At 42.8% G+C, this 18,655-nt stretch overlaps 1 protein-coding gene across 1 annotated transcript in view; it reads right to left on the bottom strand.

The window, feature by feature from the left end:
- SLC6A16 (solute carrier family 6 member 16) overlaps positions 1-17,419 on the bottom strand; it is a 20,178-nt gene extending 2,759 nt beyond the window's left edge. The window contains 10 exon segments of the mRNA XM_059383380.1: positions 264-423; positions 564-760; positions 1,088-1,288; positions 14,781-15,019; positions 15,185-15,295; positions 15,742-15,875; positions 15,878-15,926; positions 16,133-16,232; positions 16,433-16,604; positions 16,978-17,419. Of these exon segments, the coding sequence (XP_059239363.1) occupies positions 264-423; positions 564-760; positions 1,088-1,288; positions 14,781-15,019; positions 15,185-15,295; positions 15,742-15,875; positions 15,878-15,926; positions 16,133-16,232; positions 16,433-16,604; positions 16,978-17,419 (1,805 nt within the window).
- Between the last annotated feature and the right edge of the window lie 1,236 nt (positions 17,420-18,655).

Here is an 18,655-nt window from a genome sequence, read left to right as displayed (position 1 = left end):
ATTTGCCTCTGGAAATTCGTGCTATTGATAAGGTAACCTCCCTGTTTAGGTCTCTAGGACATCTTGTAGGACAAGGGATATTCCTGTTCTGCAGGATTGCGATCCCTGCAAGTTAACTATTTATCGTTTTATGGAAGTCAGGGGTGCCTGAGGAATGCTACACATATGGAGGGGAGTAGGTGAAGAGGGGGTGCAAGGCGCCAGCTTTTGCTTTGTCCTCAGCCAGCCTCCTGCTCCCTCATCATATAGACCCAAGCTATCACCTCCTGGCCAGATAGGCCCAGCTCACAGCTACATTTTCAAGTATGATGATGATGGTTATGGGGAAGACCGTCCAGTATTCATTCAGCAGACTCATGTAGTAGATGCCTGAAGGTTGAGTGAAGAAGAGGCCACACAGGAACATGAACACAAAGACAACCACTGGAGGAAACACTGGATCTGGATCAAGGTCAGAGGTCTGGTTGGAAGACAAGGGCTAAGCAGAGGTTATACACCTGGACTGGGTAAAAGTCTCAAAGAACTCAGGGCCATTGGTGGGAGTTGGGCACTGGTCAGAGTACCTGTAAGCAGCTTTGTATATTTCCTGAAAGAAGAAAAGGTATCCTGGAGTGGGGTAAGGATGGCCTGCATGAGCCCTATCATGCTGCTCAGCCTCAGTGTCAGCAAAAGCAGGAGGAGGAGGATGGACCAGAAGACAGACCAAGGAATGAATGACATGGCTTCAAGGAAGGCCACGAATGGCAATGACTGGGCCCGCCTTAACCTGTTAAGGAGAGAGAGGGCAGGAGTTAAAGTGTCCTTGAACTTAACACAAACATACAGACAAGGGTACTATCTATCTTCCCCAGGAAACTCTCTAAAAGCTGCGGGTCACTGAGAAGATCAGATCTCCAGGCTGACCCTCTGATGAGGAAAACCGAGCCACCTAACAGCATCCACAGAAGGCATTCTGCAGGCTATAGTTCTTTGCATTACCAGGGCTGTAGGTTATCCTGCTACTTCTGAGATTTTTTTTTTCTAGTGCTAACAAAAGCTGAAATTTCTGTTTCGCTGAAGGCTCTGAGTAACTCTAAGCTCTCCTCACCTACTTTTACTGACCTTCGAAAACTGCTTCTTTAAGTTGCATTCAGTCACATAGCTGAGGACCATGCTCTTGATGGGCCGGGGAAGGCTGCTGAGCCAGGAGCTGAAAATGGAGGTTGGGTTATCAACCAGGTTGGGAGGGGGATGGGCCACAACAGGCAGTTTCCCCAGGGTTACCAGCTTTGCAAGTGCTTCGGCATTCCTGGGGATGAGGAGTCGAATCACATAGAACATTTGGCTCCTTAAGAAATGGTCTCCTTTTTCCTTATCTTCTAGAAAAGAAAGTATACCACTAACCTAGCACTACTGATCTAGGTAAGGTAGAGCCTGGGATAAAACCTAGAAGGTACCCACCTCCATGATCATGAATTTGTGTGAGCCTAGAGAATTTATGTCCCTGGAAAAAGGGTTTTCTATTGTCTCTGCGGGGACTCTGGGGTACGTGCTGCAGTGGTGGGGTCTCTGATTTACCACCTACCTCTTCCCTTTCTCTCTTCTTAGACTAGTGGGTAAAAGGCAATCTTCTAGGATTTGCATTACGAATGTCAGTGAGCACCATTTACTTAGATTACCACCTACATAATGCTCCCATGGAGTTGTGCTATGTGAGAGAAACTGCTTCTTTTTTTTTTTTAATTTTTTATTTTTTATAAACATATAATACATTTTTATCCCCAGGGGTACAGGTCTGTGAATCGCCAGTTCACACACTTCACAGCACATACCCTCCCCAATGTCCATAATCCCACTCCCCTCCCCCCAGCAACCCTCAGTTTGTTTTGTGAGATTAAGAGTCACTTATGGTTTGTCTCCCTCCCATCCCATCTTGGAGAAACTGCTTCTTAAAAACCTTCAGATCCGAGCCCTGCTGCCCTCTTTAACTTTACCTTCTTCCCATGACCCTCTGCACATTTCATGCTTTAATCAGATTCAACCACTTACAGTTTCAGGGTTGGCCATACTCTCTCATGCCCAAGACCTACCCTACCCCCGCTACCACTCTGCACTTGACTAATTCCTAAAAATCCTTAAAAATTCAAGTCAGCCTTTCTCTCTCCTGGCCATTTTGGCAGTGGCTCTTGGTTGGAGCCATCCGCACCTAAGGTGGGAAGATGGTGGCCCCAAAGAAGATAAAAAAGTCGTGGGAGTCGACCAACTCTAGGCTCCAGCTTGTTATGAAAAGTGGAAAGTATGTGCTGGGGTACAAGCAGACTCTGAAAATGATCAGACATGGCAAAGCAAAACTGGTCATCCTCACCAACAATTGCCCAGCCTTGAGGAAATCTGAAATAGAATATTATGCCATGTCAGCCAAAACTGGTGTCTATCACTAGAGTGGCAATAATACTGAACCGGGCACAGCACATGGGAATTACAAAGAATATACACACTATTACTGGTCCAGGTGATTCTGATAACATTAGAAGCATACCACACAGACCAGTGAAGAGTAAATCATGCAGAATTTTTCTTTAATAAAACTGGCCACAGGGGCGCCTGGGTGTCTCAGTAGGTTAAAGCCTCTGCCTTCTGCTCAGGTCACCATCTCAGGGTCATGGGATCAAGCCCTGGCGGGAAGCCTGCTTCCTCCTCTCTCTCCACCTGCCTCTCTGCCTCCTTGTGATCTCTCTCTGTCAAATAAATAAATAAAATCTTGGGAAAAAACAAAATTAGCCACAGCTTGTTTAATAAAAAACAAAAATAAAACAACTTGGCTTGTTGCTCTTTACCAACTGTTTAGTGTTAAGAGCAAACAACTTGGCTTGTTGCTCTATTCCAAATACTTAGTGATAAGAGCAAAATGCAAGGTGCAGGGAAATAATTATTATTCGATCACATCTTAGAAAATAAAATATGCCCTCTTGGTAATAGGCAATTTAAATATTTGGATCAACTCTCTCACTGTAGGTAACTTAAAAGTCTGAAAGATATTTTAAATCTTCTTAAAAGAATTAAAATATTGAAAAAGTGAGGGATTACTAGACAAAAATTCAAGTACAGACAAAAACAATGGGGAAAGGGGACATCCAAAACAACTTTTTCCTGAAGTAAAAGTCAAATATAGCAAACTATACCTGTAGTTTCCTATTTTGTGATCTTTAAGAAATAAAAAGACCATGGAGGTCAGATATAAAGCACCAGAGTCTGCACAAGTAAGAATCAGGGTAAAAGGTTTTCCCTTAAACTTCACACCTCAAAGGGCTACACCTTCAGTATAAAAATGAACTAGATGGGCGCCTCGGTGGCTCAGCTGTGGGCATCTGCCTTCAGCTTGGGTCATGATCCCAGGGTTCTGGGATCAAGTCCCACACTGACCCCCCTGTTTGGCAGGAGGGGGCTGCTTCCCTCTCCCACTCCCCCTGCTTGTGTTCCCTCTCTCACTGTATCTGTCAAATAAATAAATAAAATCTTAAAAAAAAAAAAAAGAACTAGAAATTCACACCCAAGCCTTCCACAAAACAGGGAATGCAAAGAAGTTTGCTTCAGAAATAAGCAAAATGGGGCACCTGGGTGGCTCAGTGGGTTAAGCCTCTGCCTTCGGCTCAGGTCATGATCTCAGGGTCCTGGGATCATGCCCCACATCAGGCTTTCTGCTCAGCCTCTTAAGCCTGCTTAAGCCTCTGCCTTTGGCTCAGGTCATGATCTCAGGGTCCTGGGATCAAGCCCCACATCAGGCTTTCTGCTCAGCGGGGAGCCTGCTTCCCCCTCTCTCTCTGCCTGCCTCTCTGCCTACTTGTGATCTCTCTCTGTCAAATAAATAAATAAAATCTTAAAAAAAAAAAAAAAGAAAAAAAGAAAAAAAATGAGCAAAATGAAGGGAAATATTTAAAGTTCCTGGCATGTCATAAGCACAAGCCAGCCCTACCTTGGATTTGCAGCCCAAATATTTGACTCTGGTCAACTCAAGAACTCAGGCTGAGAACCGAGATTCAAGTAATCTCTTTCTAATGTCCCCTGCATCAGGTAGAAACAAAAGTCCTATTTGGATGAATGCACCTTCATTCTAAGCCTTAAGAATTCCCACAAATAGGGGTACCTGTGTGGCTCAGTTGATTAGATGTCGGCTCTTGATTTTTGCTTAGGCCATGATCTCAGGGCCCTGGGATCAAACCTCTTGTCAGGGTCTGCATGGAGCATGGGGGTCTGCTAGGGATTCTCTCTTCCTCTGCCTCTACCCCACCCCTTCCATTCACAGTCTTTCTCTCTCTCAAATAAATAGACCTTTTTGTAAAAAAGGAAGAGAGCACAAGCAGAGGGAGTAGCAGAGGGAGAGGGAGAAGCGGGCTCCCCACTGAGCAAGGAGCCTGATGCAGGGCTCAGTCCCAGGACCCTGGGATCATGACCTGAGCTGAAAGGAGACATGTTAATATAACTGACTAAACCACCCAGGTGCCCCTAAATAGATCTTAAAAAAAAAAAAAAAAAAGAGGGGCACCTGGGTGGCTCAGTGGGTTAAAGCCGCTGCCTTCAGCTCAGGTCATGATCGCAGAGTCCTGGGATGGAGCCCTGCATCAGGCTCTCTGCTCAGCAGGGAGCGTGCTTCCTCCCTCTCTCTCTGCCTACCTCTCTGCCTACTTGTGATCTCTGTCTGTCAAAAAAAAAAAAAATCTTTAAAAAACAAAAACATACTGGAGATTCCAATCAATGCCATAAAGCAAGTAAAATAACCTCTAAAAGATAAGCAGGAGGAATAAAAGTCTTCATTCAAATCTACATGATTATATATGTAGAAAACTTAAAGCTACAAAAAGATGAGTTTATCAAGATTAATATACACAAATCAGTTGTACCTCAATATACTAAACAATGAAGAATGAGAATTAAAGTTTAAGGATATTATTTACAATCAAATATAAAACATGAAATCATTAGGGATAAAATTTACAAAATATGTGCAAGACATCTTATATACTGAAACTTACAAAGTATTACTATGTGAAATTAAGGAACATCCAAATAACAGAGATACACCATGTTCCTGAATCAGAAGACACTGTATTGCTAATTATTCATTCTTCTCAAAATGATCTGTTGATCCAATCAATAATTCAATCCCAATTAACAACATAGTAGGATTTTATCTTTGTAAAAAAAAAATGACAAGCTAATTCTTGTCATTTAAATTAATTAAAATGTAAATTAAAATTTACATGCAGAGTGAAGATACACAATAGCCAAAACAATTTTGGAAAATAATAACACAATTGGTGAATTTACAAAACTTGATTTTAAGATTAAGTATAATAGGGATGCCTGGGTGGCTCAGTGGGTAAAGCCTCTGCCTTTGGCTCAGGTCATGATCCCAGGGTCCTGGGATCAGAGCCCATACTGGGCTCTCTACTCAGCAGGGAGCCTCCTTCCTCCTCTCTCTGCCTGCCTCTCTGCCTACATGTGATCTGTCTGTCAAATAAATAAATAAAATCTTTTAATAAATAGGATTTACTATAATATATTAGTAATCACAACAGGATGCTCTTGGTAAATTGACTAGGATAGTCTGGAATCCGACTTAAACATCTATGGTCAATCAACTTTCAACAAAGATAACAAGGCAATTTGATGAGGAAAAGATTGTCTTTTCAACAAATGGTGCTGGAACAAATGGGTATCTAAAAGGTAAAAATAATTAACCCTGACTTTTACTCCACACCTTGCACAAAAATTTACTTGAAATAGAGGATATGTGAACAACAAAAAAAAAAGCTAAAACTGTAAAGCTCCTAGGAGAACATGAAAAAAGACAAATACCACATGCTTCTACTTATTAATAAGTAATCTAAAATAGTCAAACCAATAGAAACAGAAAGTGGAAAGATGTTTATCAGAGGTTGAGGAGAGAGGGGAAAGGGAGTATGTTGTTTAAATGGTGTAGTTTCAGTTTTGTGAAATGAAAACATTCTGGAGATCGATTTCACAACAGTGTAAATCTATTTCACAGTACTGAACTGCATACTTAAAGATGGTTTAGTAACTTTCATGTTACGTGTTTTTTCTAATCAAAAAATGCTACTAAAAATGGGCAAAAGACGTGAACAGACCTTTCTTCAAAGAAGACATCCAGATGGCCAACAGACATATGAGAAGATGCTCACCATCACTAATCATCAGGGAAATGCAAATCAAAACTACAGTGAGATAGCACCACACCTCTGTCAGAATGGCTAAAATTAACAACACAGGAAACAGATGTCCTCGAGGATGCAGAAAAAAGGAACCTTCATGCATTTTTGGTGGGAATGCAAACTGGTGCAGCCACTGTGGAAACCAGTATGGAGGCTCCTCAATAAGTTAAAAATAGAGCTACCCCATGATCCAGTAATTGCACTACCAGTATTTACCAAAAAAATACAAAAATACAAATTCAAATGGAATACATGCCCCTATGTTTACTGCAGCATTATTTACAAAAGCCAAATTAATGGAAGCCGCTCAAGCATCTTTCAAGAGATGAATGGACAGAGATGTGATCCGTACACACATGTACAGGTACACACACACACACACACACACACACACAGAGGAATATTATTCAGCCATAAAAAAGAGTGAAATCCTGCCATTTGCAACAACATGGATGGAACTAGACAGTATAATACTAAATGAGATTAAGTCAGTCAGAGACACACAAATACCATATGATTTCACTCATATGTGGAATTTAAGAAACAAAACAAACAACAAGCAGGAGAACAAAAGAGAGACAAACCAAGAAACAGATTCTTTTTTTTTTTTAAAGATTTTATTTATTTATTTGACACAGAGACAGAGATCACAAGTAGGCAGAGAGGCAGGCAGAGAGAGGAGGAAGCAGGCTCCCTGCTGAGCAGAGAGCCCAATGCAGGGCTCGATCCCATCCCTGAGACCATGAACTGAGATATGAGTGAGCCTTAACCCACTGAGCCGCCAGCACCCCCAAGAAACAGATTCTTATCTATAGAGAACAAACTAAGGGCTACAAGAGGGGAGGTGGGTGGAGGATAGGTGAAATAGGTGATGGAGATTAAGGAGTACACTTACCATGATGACAAAAAAAAAAGAAATGCTGCCATAGTCACTACACAAAACAAAAAAACACCAAACACAATGAAAAAGGCTGTGTGGTGAAAGAAGCAAAAAACAAAAGCTCCCATCATATTGTTTGATTCCATTTATAATAAATGTCCAGAATAGGCAAATCCATAGAGACAGAAAGTAGATTACTGGTTTCCAGGGGCTCAGAGGAGAATAATGGACATGACAGCTAATGGGGTTTCTTTTAAAGGTTATGAAAATAGGCAGTAGATTTGAAAAGAGAGGCCAGAAGAAATGTAAAATGCCAACAACACTTTAAAAGACAGCCAAGATCGGGGCACCTGGGTGGTTCAGTGGGTTAAGCCTCTGCCTTCGGCTCAGGTCATGATCTCAGGGTCCTGAGATCGAGCCCCACATCAGGCTTTCTGCTCAGTGGGGAGCCTGTTTCTCCCTCTCTCTCTGCCTGCCTCTCTGCCTACTTGTGATCTCTCTCTCTGTCAAATAAATAAATAAATAAAATCTTAAAAAAAAAAAAAGACGGCCAACATAATTAGTCATTAGGGAAATGCCGTTAAAATCACAATGACCCAGCACTGTACACATCTACTGGAATGGATACAATTTAAAAAACTGATATTATCAAGTATTGGCAAGGTTGTGGAGCCACTGGAACTCCCATACTTTGCTACTAAACATGTAAAATTGGTAAAAACAACTTCTAAAACAATTTAGCAGTTTTTTTATGAAGTTAAACATATAGTAACCATATCACCCTCTCCTAAGTATTCACCCAAAAGAAATGAAAATGTATTCACACAAAGTCTTATATATGAATGCCCCCAGCATTTCGACTCATCACAGCCCCAAATCAGAACCAACTCAAATGCCCATAAACAGGAAAATGATTAAACATAATTGTGGTATATTCATAAAACAGAATAGTTACTCAGCAATAAAAAGAGACAATCCAAAACACCTATTAATAAATAATAAATTTATTATTTATTTGACAGACAGAAATCACAAGTAGGCAGAGAGGCAGGCAGAGAGAGAGGGAGAAGCAGGCTCCCCGCTGAGCAGAGAACCCGATGCGAGGCTCAATGCCAGGACCCTGGGATCATGACCTGAGCCGAAAGCAGAGGCTTTAACCCACTGAGCCACCCAGGCGCCCCCCTCCAACAATATAGACGAAAAAAAGACAAATACCTTATGCTAAGTAAAATAAGTCAGATATAAGAATGCACTATGAATCCATTTACTCTAGAAAAGAAAAATATAATCCATAGTGATACAAAACAGATCAGTAATTGACTGGGGCCAGAGTACAGAAAACATAGATGGAAAATATGAGAGTTCAAGAGAGCTGGATGGTATGATGGGAAAATCTGACAAATGGGATAAGATGGACAATGAGGCAGAGGTAATATGTGAACAAGTAAAAGTGGAGAATTTTCAGAAGTAGTGAAAAACAGTAATTCACAGATACAAGGAGCCGAAAGAATCCCAAGCAAAACTAAAGAATTCCCCCTTGAGATATAATGAAATTGCAGAAAACTAAATAAAGAGCAGCAATCTTAAAACGAGCTTGAGGAAAAGACAGATTACCTCCACACGGACAAGTAAATGCCTAACAGTCACAATGAAAGTTCGCAGACCATAGGAAGAAGAGAGCCAGAAAGGGAGCCCCAAATTCTCTGTATAAGCTTTGCCCTAATCTCCAGCTGACCTCTAAATAACTCCAAGCTGTCCAATGGAAGATAAAAATGCTGAAACATTCAGTTGGTACATACGACAGGAAAGAAAGTTTCCGCTTAGAGTTTAGTCAAGTTAACTGCCTGCTTAGTAAAACAATTACAACAAAACCAATACACATTTGAGAAACATTACAAAATCCAGAGTCCCCACACCACATCTACAATGTGCCAGATACAATTAAAAAAAAAAAAAAAAACTTGGCACACACAAAGATTCAGATGCTTCTCCCTCTCCCTCTGCTTATAGCTCATGCTCTGACAAAGAAATAAATAAAATCATTTTAAAAAAGGAGTCCAGCAAGAAACAGTACATTTCTTAAGTGCTGAAGGAAATGGACTGTCAACCTACAATTCTTCATCCAAAGGAAATATCCTTCAAGAATGCAGGTAAATTAGAGAGAGCAGGTCATATGATGAGCACTGGTATTACATGCAACTGATGAATTACTGAACTCAACATCTGAAATGAATGATGTACTATGTTGGCTAAATGAATTTAAATTTAAAAAAAAGGGGGGCGCCTGGGTGGCTCAGTGGGTTAAGCCGCTGCCTTCAGCTCAGGTCAAGATCTCAGAGTCCTGGGATCGAGCCCCGCATCGGGCTCTCTGCTCAGCAGGGAGCCTGCTTCCTCCTCTCTCTCTGCCTGCCTCTCTGCCTGCTCATCATCTCTTTCTGTCAAATAAATGAATAAAAAATCTTTTTTAAAAATTAATTAATTAATTTTTTTTAAAAAAGAATGAACGTAAATTAAGCATTTTCAGATGAAGGGAACTCCAAACATTCACTGCCAACATAACCTGCCAATATAAAAAAAAAAGTTGAAGGTTTCAGATGGAATAAAAATTATACAGGAGGGAAAATTCCCAAACTTCAGAAACGAAAGACCAACAAAAATGTTAGGTTTCTAGGTTAAAAATAATGGAAATTTTCCTCCTCTTAAGTTTTAGAATATGTGTCAGTTGAAAGTAAACAGACATTAATCGGAAGCAAAAGTTTTAACGTTATTTGATGGGGTCTTCAATATAAGTTAACGTAGTACATATGGCAACTATATCACAAAGGGTTGGAGGACAAAGGGCCATGTAGGGTGGAAAGGTTTTATATTCCACTTAGAGTGTAAAATAATAATTCTAAGTAAACTGTAGAAAGTTAAGTGTTCACTTCTGTTGGGTTGTTTTCTTAGTGAGTTTTAGGAGTTCTTTACATATTCTGAATATAAATGTACAGATATATACATTTCTCCAATTTTGGGACATGCATTTTCATTATTTTAATGAGTATGTCTTTTCAAAGAGAAAATGGTTTGAATTTTTAAGGCATCCAATTTTTTTTTAAAGATTTTATTTATTTATTTGACAGATGGAGATTACAAGTAGGCAGAGAGGCAAGCAGAGAAGTGGGGGGAAGCAGACTCCCCACTGAGCAGAGAACCCGATGCGGGGCTAGATCCCAGGACCCTAGGACCATGACCCAAGCCGAAAGCAGAGGCTTTAACCCACTGAGCCACCCAGGTGCCCCATCCATTTTTTTTTTAATTTATATATTTTACAGACAGAGATCACAAGTAGGCAGAGAGGCAGGCTGGGGTTGGGGCGGGGAACAGGCTCTCTGCTGAGCAGAGAGCCCGATGCAGGGCTCAATCCCAGGACCCTGAGATCATGACCTGACCTAAAGGCAGAGGCTTTAACCCACTGAGCCAACCAGGTGCCCCATCCAATTTTTTTTTTTTTTTTTTAAGTAGGCTCCATGTCCCACAGGGAGCCCAGTGCAGGGCTTGAACTCACAACACTGAGATCATGACCTGAACCAAGATCAAGAACTGGACTCTTAGCCGACTGATCCACCCAGGTGCCCGGCACCCAATTATTAACTATACCAGGGGCTCACCTACTAAGGGGGATGAGAACTGTAAAACACCAAGGAACCACAGATACAGAGAATGGCAGGCACTACCACCAGGCCTAAGGCAGAACATCTAAGAAAGGAATGAATATGGAAGAGTGATTCCCAGAATATATTAGTAAATGAAAAAGGAAAAGGCTACCTACTGTGTAAGAAAGAAGGCTAAATAAGAAAATATACATCTTTCTCCTTATTTCTACAAACACAAGAAGGATAAACCAAAAAAGAATGAGATTGGTTACCTACAGAGGATGGACAGGAACTGGGCTGAAGTGATGGTGGAGGACTGATACTTCTCTGAGTATCCTTTTATATAATTTTGTCTTTTGAAACCATGTTAATGTTTAACACTAAAATAAAAGTGTTGAGAGATATTAAAATTCCATACAAACAGAAATAAATGAACATAACTGTATTTCACGTGAGTAACAATCATACTGAATGTAGGAAAAAGAATTAACCCAAGTGATTTTTGAATACAGTATTTTGATTATAAAATTCAGGACAAAGACAAAAGGGGGTCTTTGTCTTGGGATTAGTATGTTTGTTTTTGCAATGGTATGAGCTAAGAAATCTTTAACTATTTGCTGTGCATTCTACCGTGGAGATTATGCATGTGTGTGTTTGAGAGAGAGAGAAAGAGACAGAAACAGCGACAGAAAGAGAGGAAAAAGAAATCACTACAATCCTAAAAATACTATGGAAAGTAACTTGGCAGGATCTAATGAAGCTACAGATACATGTGGTAGAAACACAGCTATTGTATCTTGCATCTCCTCCCATCAAGCGGTAAAGTCTATTTTTCCACCCTGCGAACCTGAGGTGGCTTTGGGACTTCCTCTGATAAAGCACTGTGGCAGCAGCAACACCAGGAGCATTCCCATGCTTAGGTTTCAATGCTTTACAGATTCCATCTGTGTTCGTGAATCATCAAGTGAGGAAGCCCAAGCTAACAGCATGGAGAGGTCTCCTGGGAGAGCAGCCCTTGCAGACCCACCAGCTGACTGAGCACTAGAGTGCGCCAGCCTACACCCGCACGTAACAAAGCAGTGCAGTCCCAGCTGGGCCCGGCTAAATGCAGAACTGTGAGGTAACTTGTGCAAGCCCAACAGAAGAATTTTCCAGCCAATCGACAAAATCATAAGAAATTAGAAATCGTTCTTGGGCTCAGCCAGTTACTTCTGGAATGCTCTGTTACACGTTAATAACTAACTGCATCAACAGTCTCACCCACTGATGTATACCCTAGTCAAACGTGCACACACGGAGGAAATGAGCAACATATGTAAGAATGTTTAGAGCAGAGGCGCCTGGGTGGTTCAGTGGGTTAAGCCTCTGCCTTTGGCTCAGGTCATGATCTCAGGGCTCTGGGATCAAGCCCCGAGTCGGGCTCTCTGCTCAGCGGGGAGCCTGCTTCCCTCTCGACCTCTGCCTACTTGTGATCTCTGTCTGTCAAATAAATAAATAAATAAATAAAATATTTAAAAGCGAATGTTTAGAGGGAACTGTTCTAGTAGCCAAAAACTAGTAAGACTCCAAATGTTCCACAGTAGAATGGATAAATAAATTGTGACATGTTAATAAACTAAACATTCTACAGCATTAAAGGCACACTAGAGCTACACACAACATGAATTTTACAAACATATGTTGAATAAAAGAAGAAAAACACAAAAGAATACCAAGAGAATGTACATATAAATGAAAAAATGAAACTACATAAACTATATTGTTTTACAGGGGCACCTGGCTGACTCAGAAGAACATGTAACTCTTGATCTCAGGGTCTTGAGTTTGAGCCCCACATTGGGTGTAGAGATTATTTAAATAAATAAAACTTTAAAAAAAGAAAAAGAAAAAAGTTACTTTAAAAACAAAGCTATAGGGGCACCTGGGTGGCTCAGTGGGTTAAGCCACTGCCTTCGGCTCGGGTCATGATCTCAGGGTCCTGGGATCGAGCCCCGCATCGGGCTCTCTGCTCAGCAGGGAGCCTGCTTCCCCTCTCTCTCTGCCTGCCTCTCCGACTACTTGTGATTTCTCTCTGTCAAATAAATAAATAAATCTTTAAAAAAAAAAAAAAAACAAAGCTATATTGTAGGGGCACCTGGCTGGCTCAGTCAGTAGTGCCTGCAATGCTCAATCTCAGGGTCATGAGTTCAAGCCCCACGGAAGTACAAATTAAACTATATTGCTCAGAGGGGCAGCTGGGTGGCTCAGTCAGTTAAGCTAATGGCTTCGGCTCAGGTCATGATCCCAGGGTGCTGGAATCGAGTTCCACAATGGGCTCTTTGCAGTGGGGAGCCTGCTTCTCCCTCTCTTCCCTGACTCGTGCTCTCTATAGCTATCTCTGTCTCGCTCTCAAATAAATAAATAAAATCTTTTTTTAAAAAAAATTTAAAACTAGAGGGCTTAGAGAGGATCCTGCAGCTCTCGTTCACTGAGCACTGAGCCCCGAGCCCCTGGGAGGGCTGTCTGGGCTGCTCCCCACCTGCTTTTATAACTTAGGTATTTATAAACTCTCTGCTGCTGAGCTTGGGGCCTGGGGCCCTGGAGGTGGGCCTGCAGTGGAAATAAAGAGACTTTCTGCAGCAAAAAAAAAAAAAAAAAAAATTAAAACTATATTTCTTAAATACGCATACATAGATAATAAAAGATACAGAAAAACAAAGAACTAATTATCATAAAAGCCATGATAGTAGTTGGGAGGAAAGAGGTTATAATCAGATACATAGTGAGTGTCTAGGGTCATTCTAGTCCATAACATGGAGGATATTTATTTTATAGTTATTTATGCTGCACTTTTTGTTTTTTGTATGTTTCTTTATGTATGTAATATGTCATAATAAAATGTTTTTGAACAGACTGGCAAAAAGTCTGACCAAGTCTAATCAAATGTGCAGAAAGTAGAATACATGGAATTCTCACACATCATAAACCACTTCGGTAATGAGACAGTATACGGTAAAACTGAAGGTGTGTACCCTCTACCCTGCAATCCCATTCCTGAGTATACACCCTAAGAGAACTCTCACACATATGCACATGTATATGCCCAGGTTTATTCTAGAAGAAAATGGTGGTTATCTACACAGGTTAGGATTACCAGGAAAATTTCAGCTGAGGTGTGCCACCTCTGGGAGTCTCTGATTGGCCCCATTAGAATTACTGGCTCTGTCTTCAGTCTTCCTCAACATCCCTGCTATTAGTTACCATGAGTTTACAACTATCTAATTATGTAATTCCCCTGCCCCCTCCCTCAAAAACTGAAAACTCAATGAAGACAAGAACTATGGTCTGATTCACCTGTCCACATCTCTGTGGTACACAAAGAATACTTTCTAAATGTCCAATAGGTGTTTTTGAAATTAATGCCTAAAGAATGAAAAACAGGGGTAAGCAGACCATAAAGATTCTAGTTCTGAGAGTCTCTTTGGGATTTAAGTATGATAGATTGACAGAAATCTCTAAATTTAGGAGATGAAAGTTACAAGTGAGGGCATTCAGGAAATGGAAAGTTCTCCAGATCTTGAATGATTGCCACTTTATTTTTTTAAAGATTTTATTTATTTATTTGACAGAAAGCGAGGTCACAAGTAGACAGAGAGGCAGGCGGAGAGAGAGGGGGAAGCAGGCCTCTCAATGAGCAGAGAGCCCAATGCGGGGCTCGATCCCAGGACCCTGAGATCTTGACCTGAGGTGAAGGCAGAGGCTTAACCCACTGAGCCACCCAGGCACCCCAAATGTTTGCCACTTTTAACCTATCTCTGTGGTTGGCAATCTCAAGTGGATAGTAGCAATCTCCAGGTTTAAAGATTTCTAGGGCCAGAAAGGGCCCAGAGCAAGAAAATATGTGAGAGGGATTCTACTGTTCTACAGTTTCTGTTCTTTGCTCCAGGGGAGAGTAGAGGCTTGCAAGTGCATCTGGGGTTGTTAAGTGTGAATAGGAGTCTTGCAACACCTTGAAAGTTAGAGTCTGGGTTTTGTAGTTCCCTGGGGCTGGGACCCTCTCTAAGGGGCTACCCTTACTTCTCATTGCAGTGGTGCGTGATGACTGTAGCCCAGTAGCCCAGGATACAGAAGGTAGAAGTGACCAGCAGCATGGAGAACAGGTTGACCAGAGCCTCAAGAAACGCATCACTGAGACAGCTGGTGGATGGGTGCACATGCAAAGATAAGGAGACAACAGAACCAAAGCCTAGACCCAAGGCAAACAAGACTTGATTTTCTGCTTGATACCACACACTCATGTTGTACATAGCTGAGATCTAAAAAGGAGAAGACAGTATAAGGAGAAATATCAAAGAAGGAGAGGAGAATCTTAACATAAATGGGGGGAAGGACACAAGTAAGTAATGGGGAAAAGATGCCCTAACAATAGACAGTAGGTATCTCCTAAGGCCTGGTAGGGGAATGAGGGAGACTTATGTTACCTTGGCAAGCAACAAATGCTGAAAGCCAAAAGCTGCCCCTTCCAGCCGTAGACTCTGGAAGAGGAAACAGAGGATGATGAAATAGGGGGCTGGCACTAGGACACAGATTACCTGAACTGAGAATGGGGCATATCAGCAACCATGTACCAATGGGGTCTACCAACTGACAGTCGGTAGACCCCATTGGTACACCTGAATCGGGGGCACCTGGCTGGCTCAGTTAAGTGGTTAAGCGTATGATTCTTGGTTTCAGCTTAGGCCATGATCTCAGGGACCTGGGATCAAGCCCCATATCTGGTTCGACCCTCAGTGGGGAGTCTAAGGATTCTCTCTCTTTCCCCCTGCCCCTCCCCTCACTCATGTGTTCTCTCTCTTTCTCTCTAAAATAAATAAATCCTTTTTTTAGGGTGAGTCAGAAATGAAGAGTTAAAAGAAAATTTTCAGCAACAGTCAAGGGCTAGTGGGAGCTGAAGACCAGAGGAATGAGACATTGGGAGATCAGTGAGAACAACGTTGGAGGAGGTCGAAGGCATCCAAGAATGTCAACGACGGCTTACCCTCCCTGTGGACTTGAGCCCATTAATCATGAAAGCACCAACAAGACACCAGGACACCAATAAGGGCAGGTTCAGACTGAAGACTGGTGACCCACCATCCTCAATTCTGTCTGAGGCCTTCAAGATCAGCCGGACCAGAAGTACAGGGAGGGTGATGTCCAAACACATTCGGGATCTGAGGGGACCTGGTTTTAGACACACCTGCTAGACAGGGCGACCCCTCCCCTCTTTAGCCCTTCTCCCACTTCCCACTATTCCTTACCCCTCCCATTTCTTCTTTTTATACTATTTTCCTCTTCTCTAACCCTCTTCACTCCTTTCTCCTCTTCCAAATTCCCCTCCAGCTGTTTCCCCTTCTCCTCCTCTTTCGCTTCCTCCTCACCAAAGTCACTGGAGTTCCCAATAAGGGACATTTTTCCCATGGAACTGGAGAGTAGAAGGACTGACCCAAGTAGAAGAGGGTCCAGGCATTAACCACATTCAAGTACAAGCTGGTGGGCCAAGTACACACGTGGGGGCCAAGAAGGAGATGGCTGGCAGGGGGAAGGATTAGGAGAGGCAAAAGGGAGGGATCTGACAGAGGACTGGAGACTTGAAGGGACTCAACCCATGGAAGTGAAGCCATGGGACCCCTCCCAGGACAAGGAACTGCTGGGGTGGGAGCGGGGCATAAAGGGTAGGCCTGGGCAGCCCAGGACTCCTTACCATGAAGCTGCTGTACCCCACACCACCAATCCAGGGGCTGATGACCTTCCAAACACCAATGCTGCCCCGATGTGTCCTCTGACCAGCTGCCATCTCCAGGAATAGAAGAGGAACCCCAACCAAGAACAGCATGAGGATGTAGATGATGAGACAACTGCCTGTGCAGGGGGTCAGGAGGGGCTCTGAGAACCACCCGGCTCATCAGTGCCTGGACTTCTTTGGGGTCTGGGAAAACACGTTCCCCACCAGTGACCTCCTTCAGGGTCGCATCAGGGCTCAACTGTTTCCACATCCCCCATAGCCCCAGGAAGACCCAGATGCCTAGTTTCCACCCCAGTCTCCCTGACCAAGGTCTCCAACCCCACCATCCTCATATTCTGATAACCTGTGCCTCTCTCACTCTCATGATCCTAGGTGTTCAGGCACCTGACTCCTATTCTCATAGTGCCAAGCTTCCAGCCTCTACAAATCCCCAAATCCTTGGAGTTTAAAGCCCCCTGTGGATCCATGATTCCTGGTCCCTAGATTTACAACCTCCATTGTGAAGCCACAGGAGGAAAAAACGCCAGTGACTGCTTATCTTCATGGAGTAGCCCACCTCAGTCAGGATGTACTCAACCTTACTGGACTAGCATGGACAGGTAAAGAGGACCTCACGCTTTTCCTCCTCTGCAACTTGCACCTCAGGTAAGGGTTTCTGGTTCAGGGCCTGGGTAGCTTCCACCTCCAGTCCATTGACTGGCTTACATTGGTTGGCTCTGTGCTGGGCCTCAGCAGCCTGAATCTCCCAGGCCAGAGCCTTTGTGATCCGGGCCTCCAAATCCTGGGATTTTGAAACCCAGACCATCGGAGGCCAGTTAGCTGTGCTCCTGTCTTCCCAAGTCTGGCTTCCGAGGAAAGCCTCAGAAAGCTCTGTCTCAGCAAATAAGACGTTCGTCAGCAAAGATTTTGAAGCCTGGGCCTCTGTCTTCATTTCAGGCAGACTCTCTAGAGCAGCTCCAGCTTTTTCAAAGGAGTACTCACCTTCTTGAGTAGACCTTAAAAACACCACAACTTAGATTTAGATTTCAGAGTTAAGAAATAACTTCCAAAACAATCCTCAGCACATCCTTAAAGCAAACCTTTCTGCTTCTACCACCACTGAAATTCAAAGCACACAATCTCTTACATAAGTTTCACCTCTTTGGAACACCTGTGTGGCTCAGTTGGCTAAGCAGCTGCATTCGGCTTGGGTCATGATCCCAATGTCCTGGGATCAGGTCCAGCATTGGGCTCCTTGCTTGGCAGGGAGCCTGCTTCTCTCTTTGGTTTTGCCTGCCACTCTGCCTGCCTGTTCTCTCTCTCTCTCTCTCTCTCTTTCTCTGACAAATAAATAAATAAATAAAATCTTTATAAGTTTCACCCCTTAGAAATGTTTTGGTGCAAGGGATAAGGGTTGAGATAGCCAAGCTAACAACTGGGAATTGCACTCAAAGCACTTCCGGAAACACTGAGATATACTCCCTACAGAGGGAAGTACCCTTTATAGTGGGCTTTTGAATCAAGAAACAAAGTTAAGGGCCTCTAGCTTGCTCAGTCAGAAGAGTGTGTGACTCTTAATCTAGGGGTTGTGAGTTCAAGCCCTATGCTGGATGTAAAGATTACATTAGTAGGAACGTCTGAGTGGCTCAGTTGGTTGGACGACTGCCTTCGGCTTGGATCATGATCCCAGAGTCTTGGGATAGAGACCCACATCGGGCTCCCGGCTCCATGGGGAGTCTGCTTCGCTCTCTGACCTTCTCCTCGCTCAAGTACTCTCTCACTGTCTCTCTCTCAAATACATAAATAAAATCTTAAAAAAAAAAAAAGATTACATTATAGTAAAAAAAAAACTTAAATAAATAAAGAAAGAGGGGTGCCTGGGTGGGTCTGTCATTAAGTGTCTGCCTTCTGCTCAGGTCAGGATCCCAGGGTCCTCTGATTGAGCCTGCACTGGGCTCCCTGCTCAGCAGGAAACTGATTCTCCCTCTCCCAGTCCCCCTGCTTGTGTTCCCTCTCTCGCTGTGTCTCTCTCTGTCAAATAAGAAAAGGAAAGGAAAGAAAAGAAAAGAGAAGGAAAGGAAAAGATAGGATAGAAAGAAAAGAAATAAGAAACAGGGTCCCCCAGCTGGCTCAGTCAGAAGAGCATGTGACTCTTGATCTTGGAGTCGTTAAGTTTGAGCACTGGGTG

This window comes from Mustela nigripes, chromosome 17 (assembly GCF_022355385.1).
Source record: "Mustela nigripes isolate SB6536 chromosome 17, MUSNIG.SB6536, whole genome shotgun sequence".
NCBI lineage: Eukaryota > Metazoa > Chordata > Mammalia > Carnivora > Mustelidae > Mustela > Mustela nigripes.
Note: the sequence above shows the minus strand (reverse complement) of the source record. Positions and strands in the feature narration are given on the sequence as shown.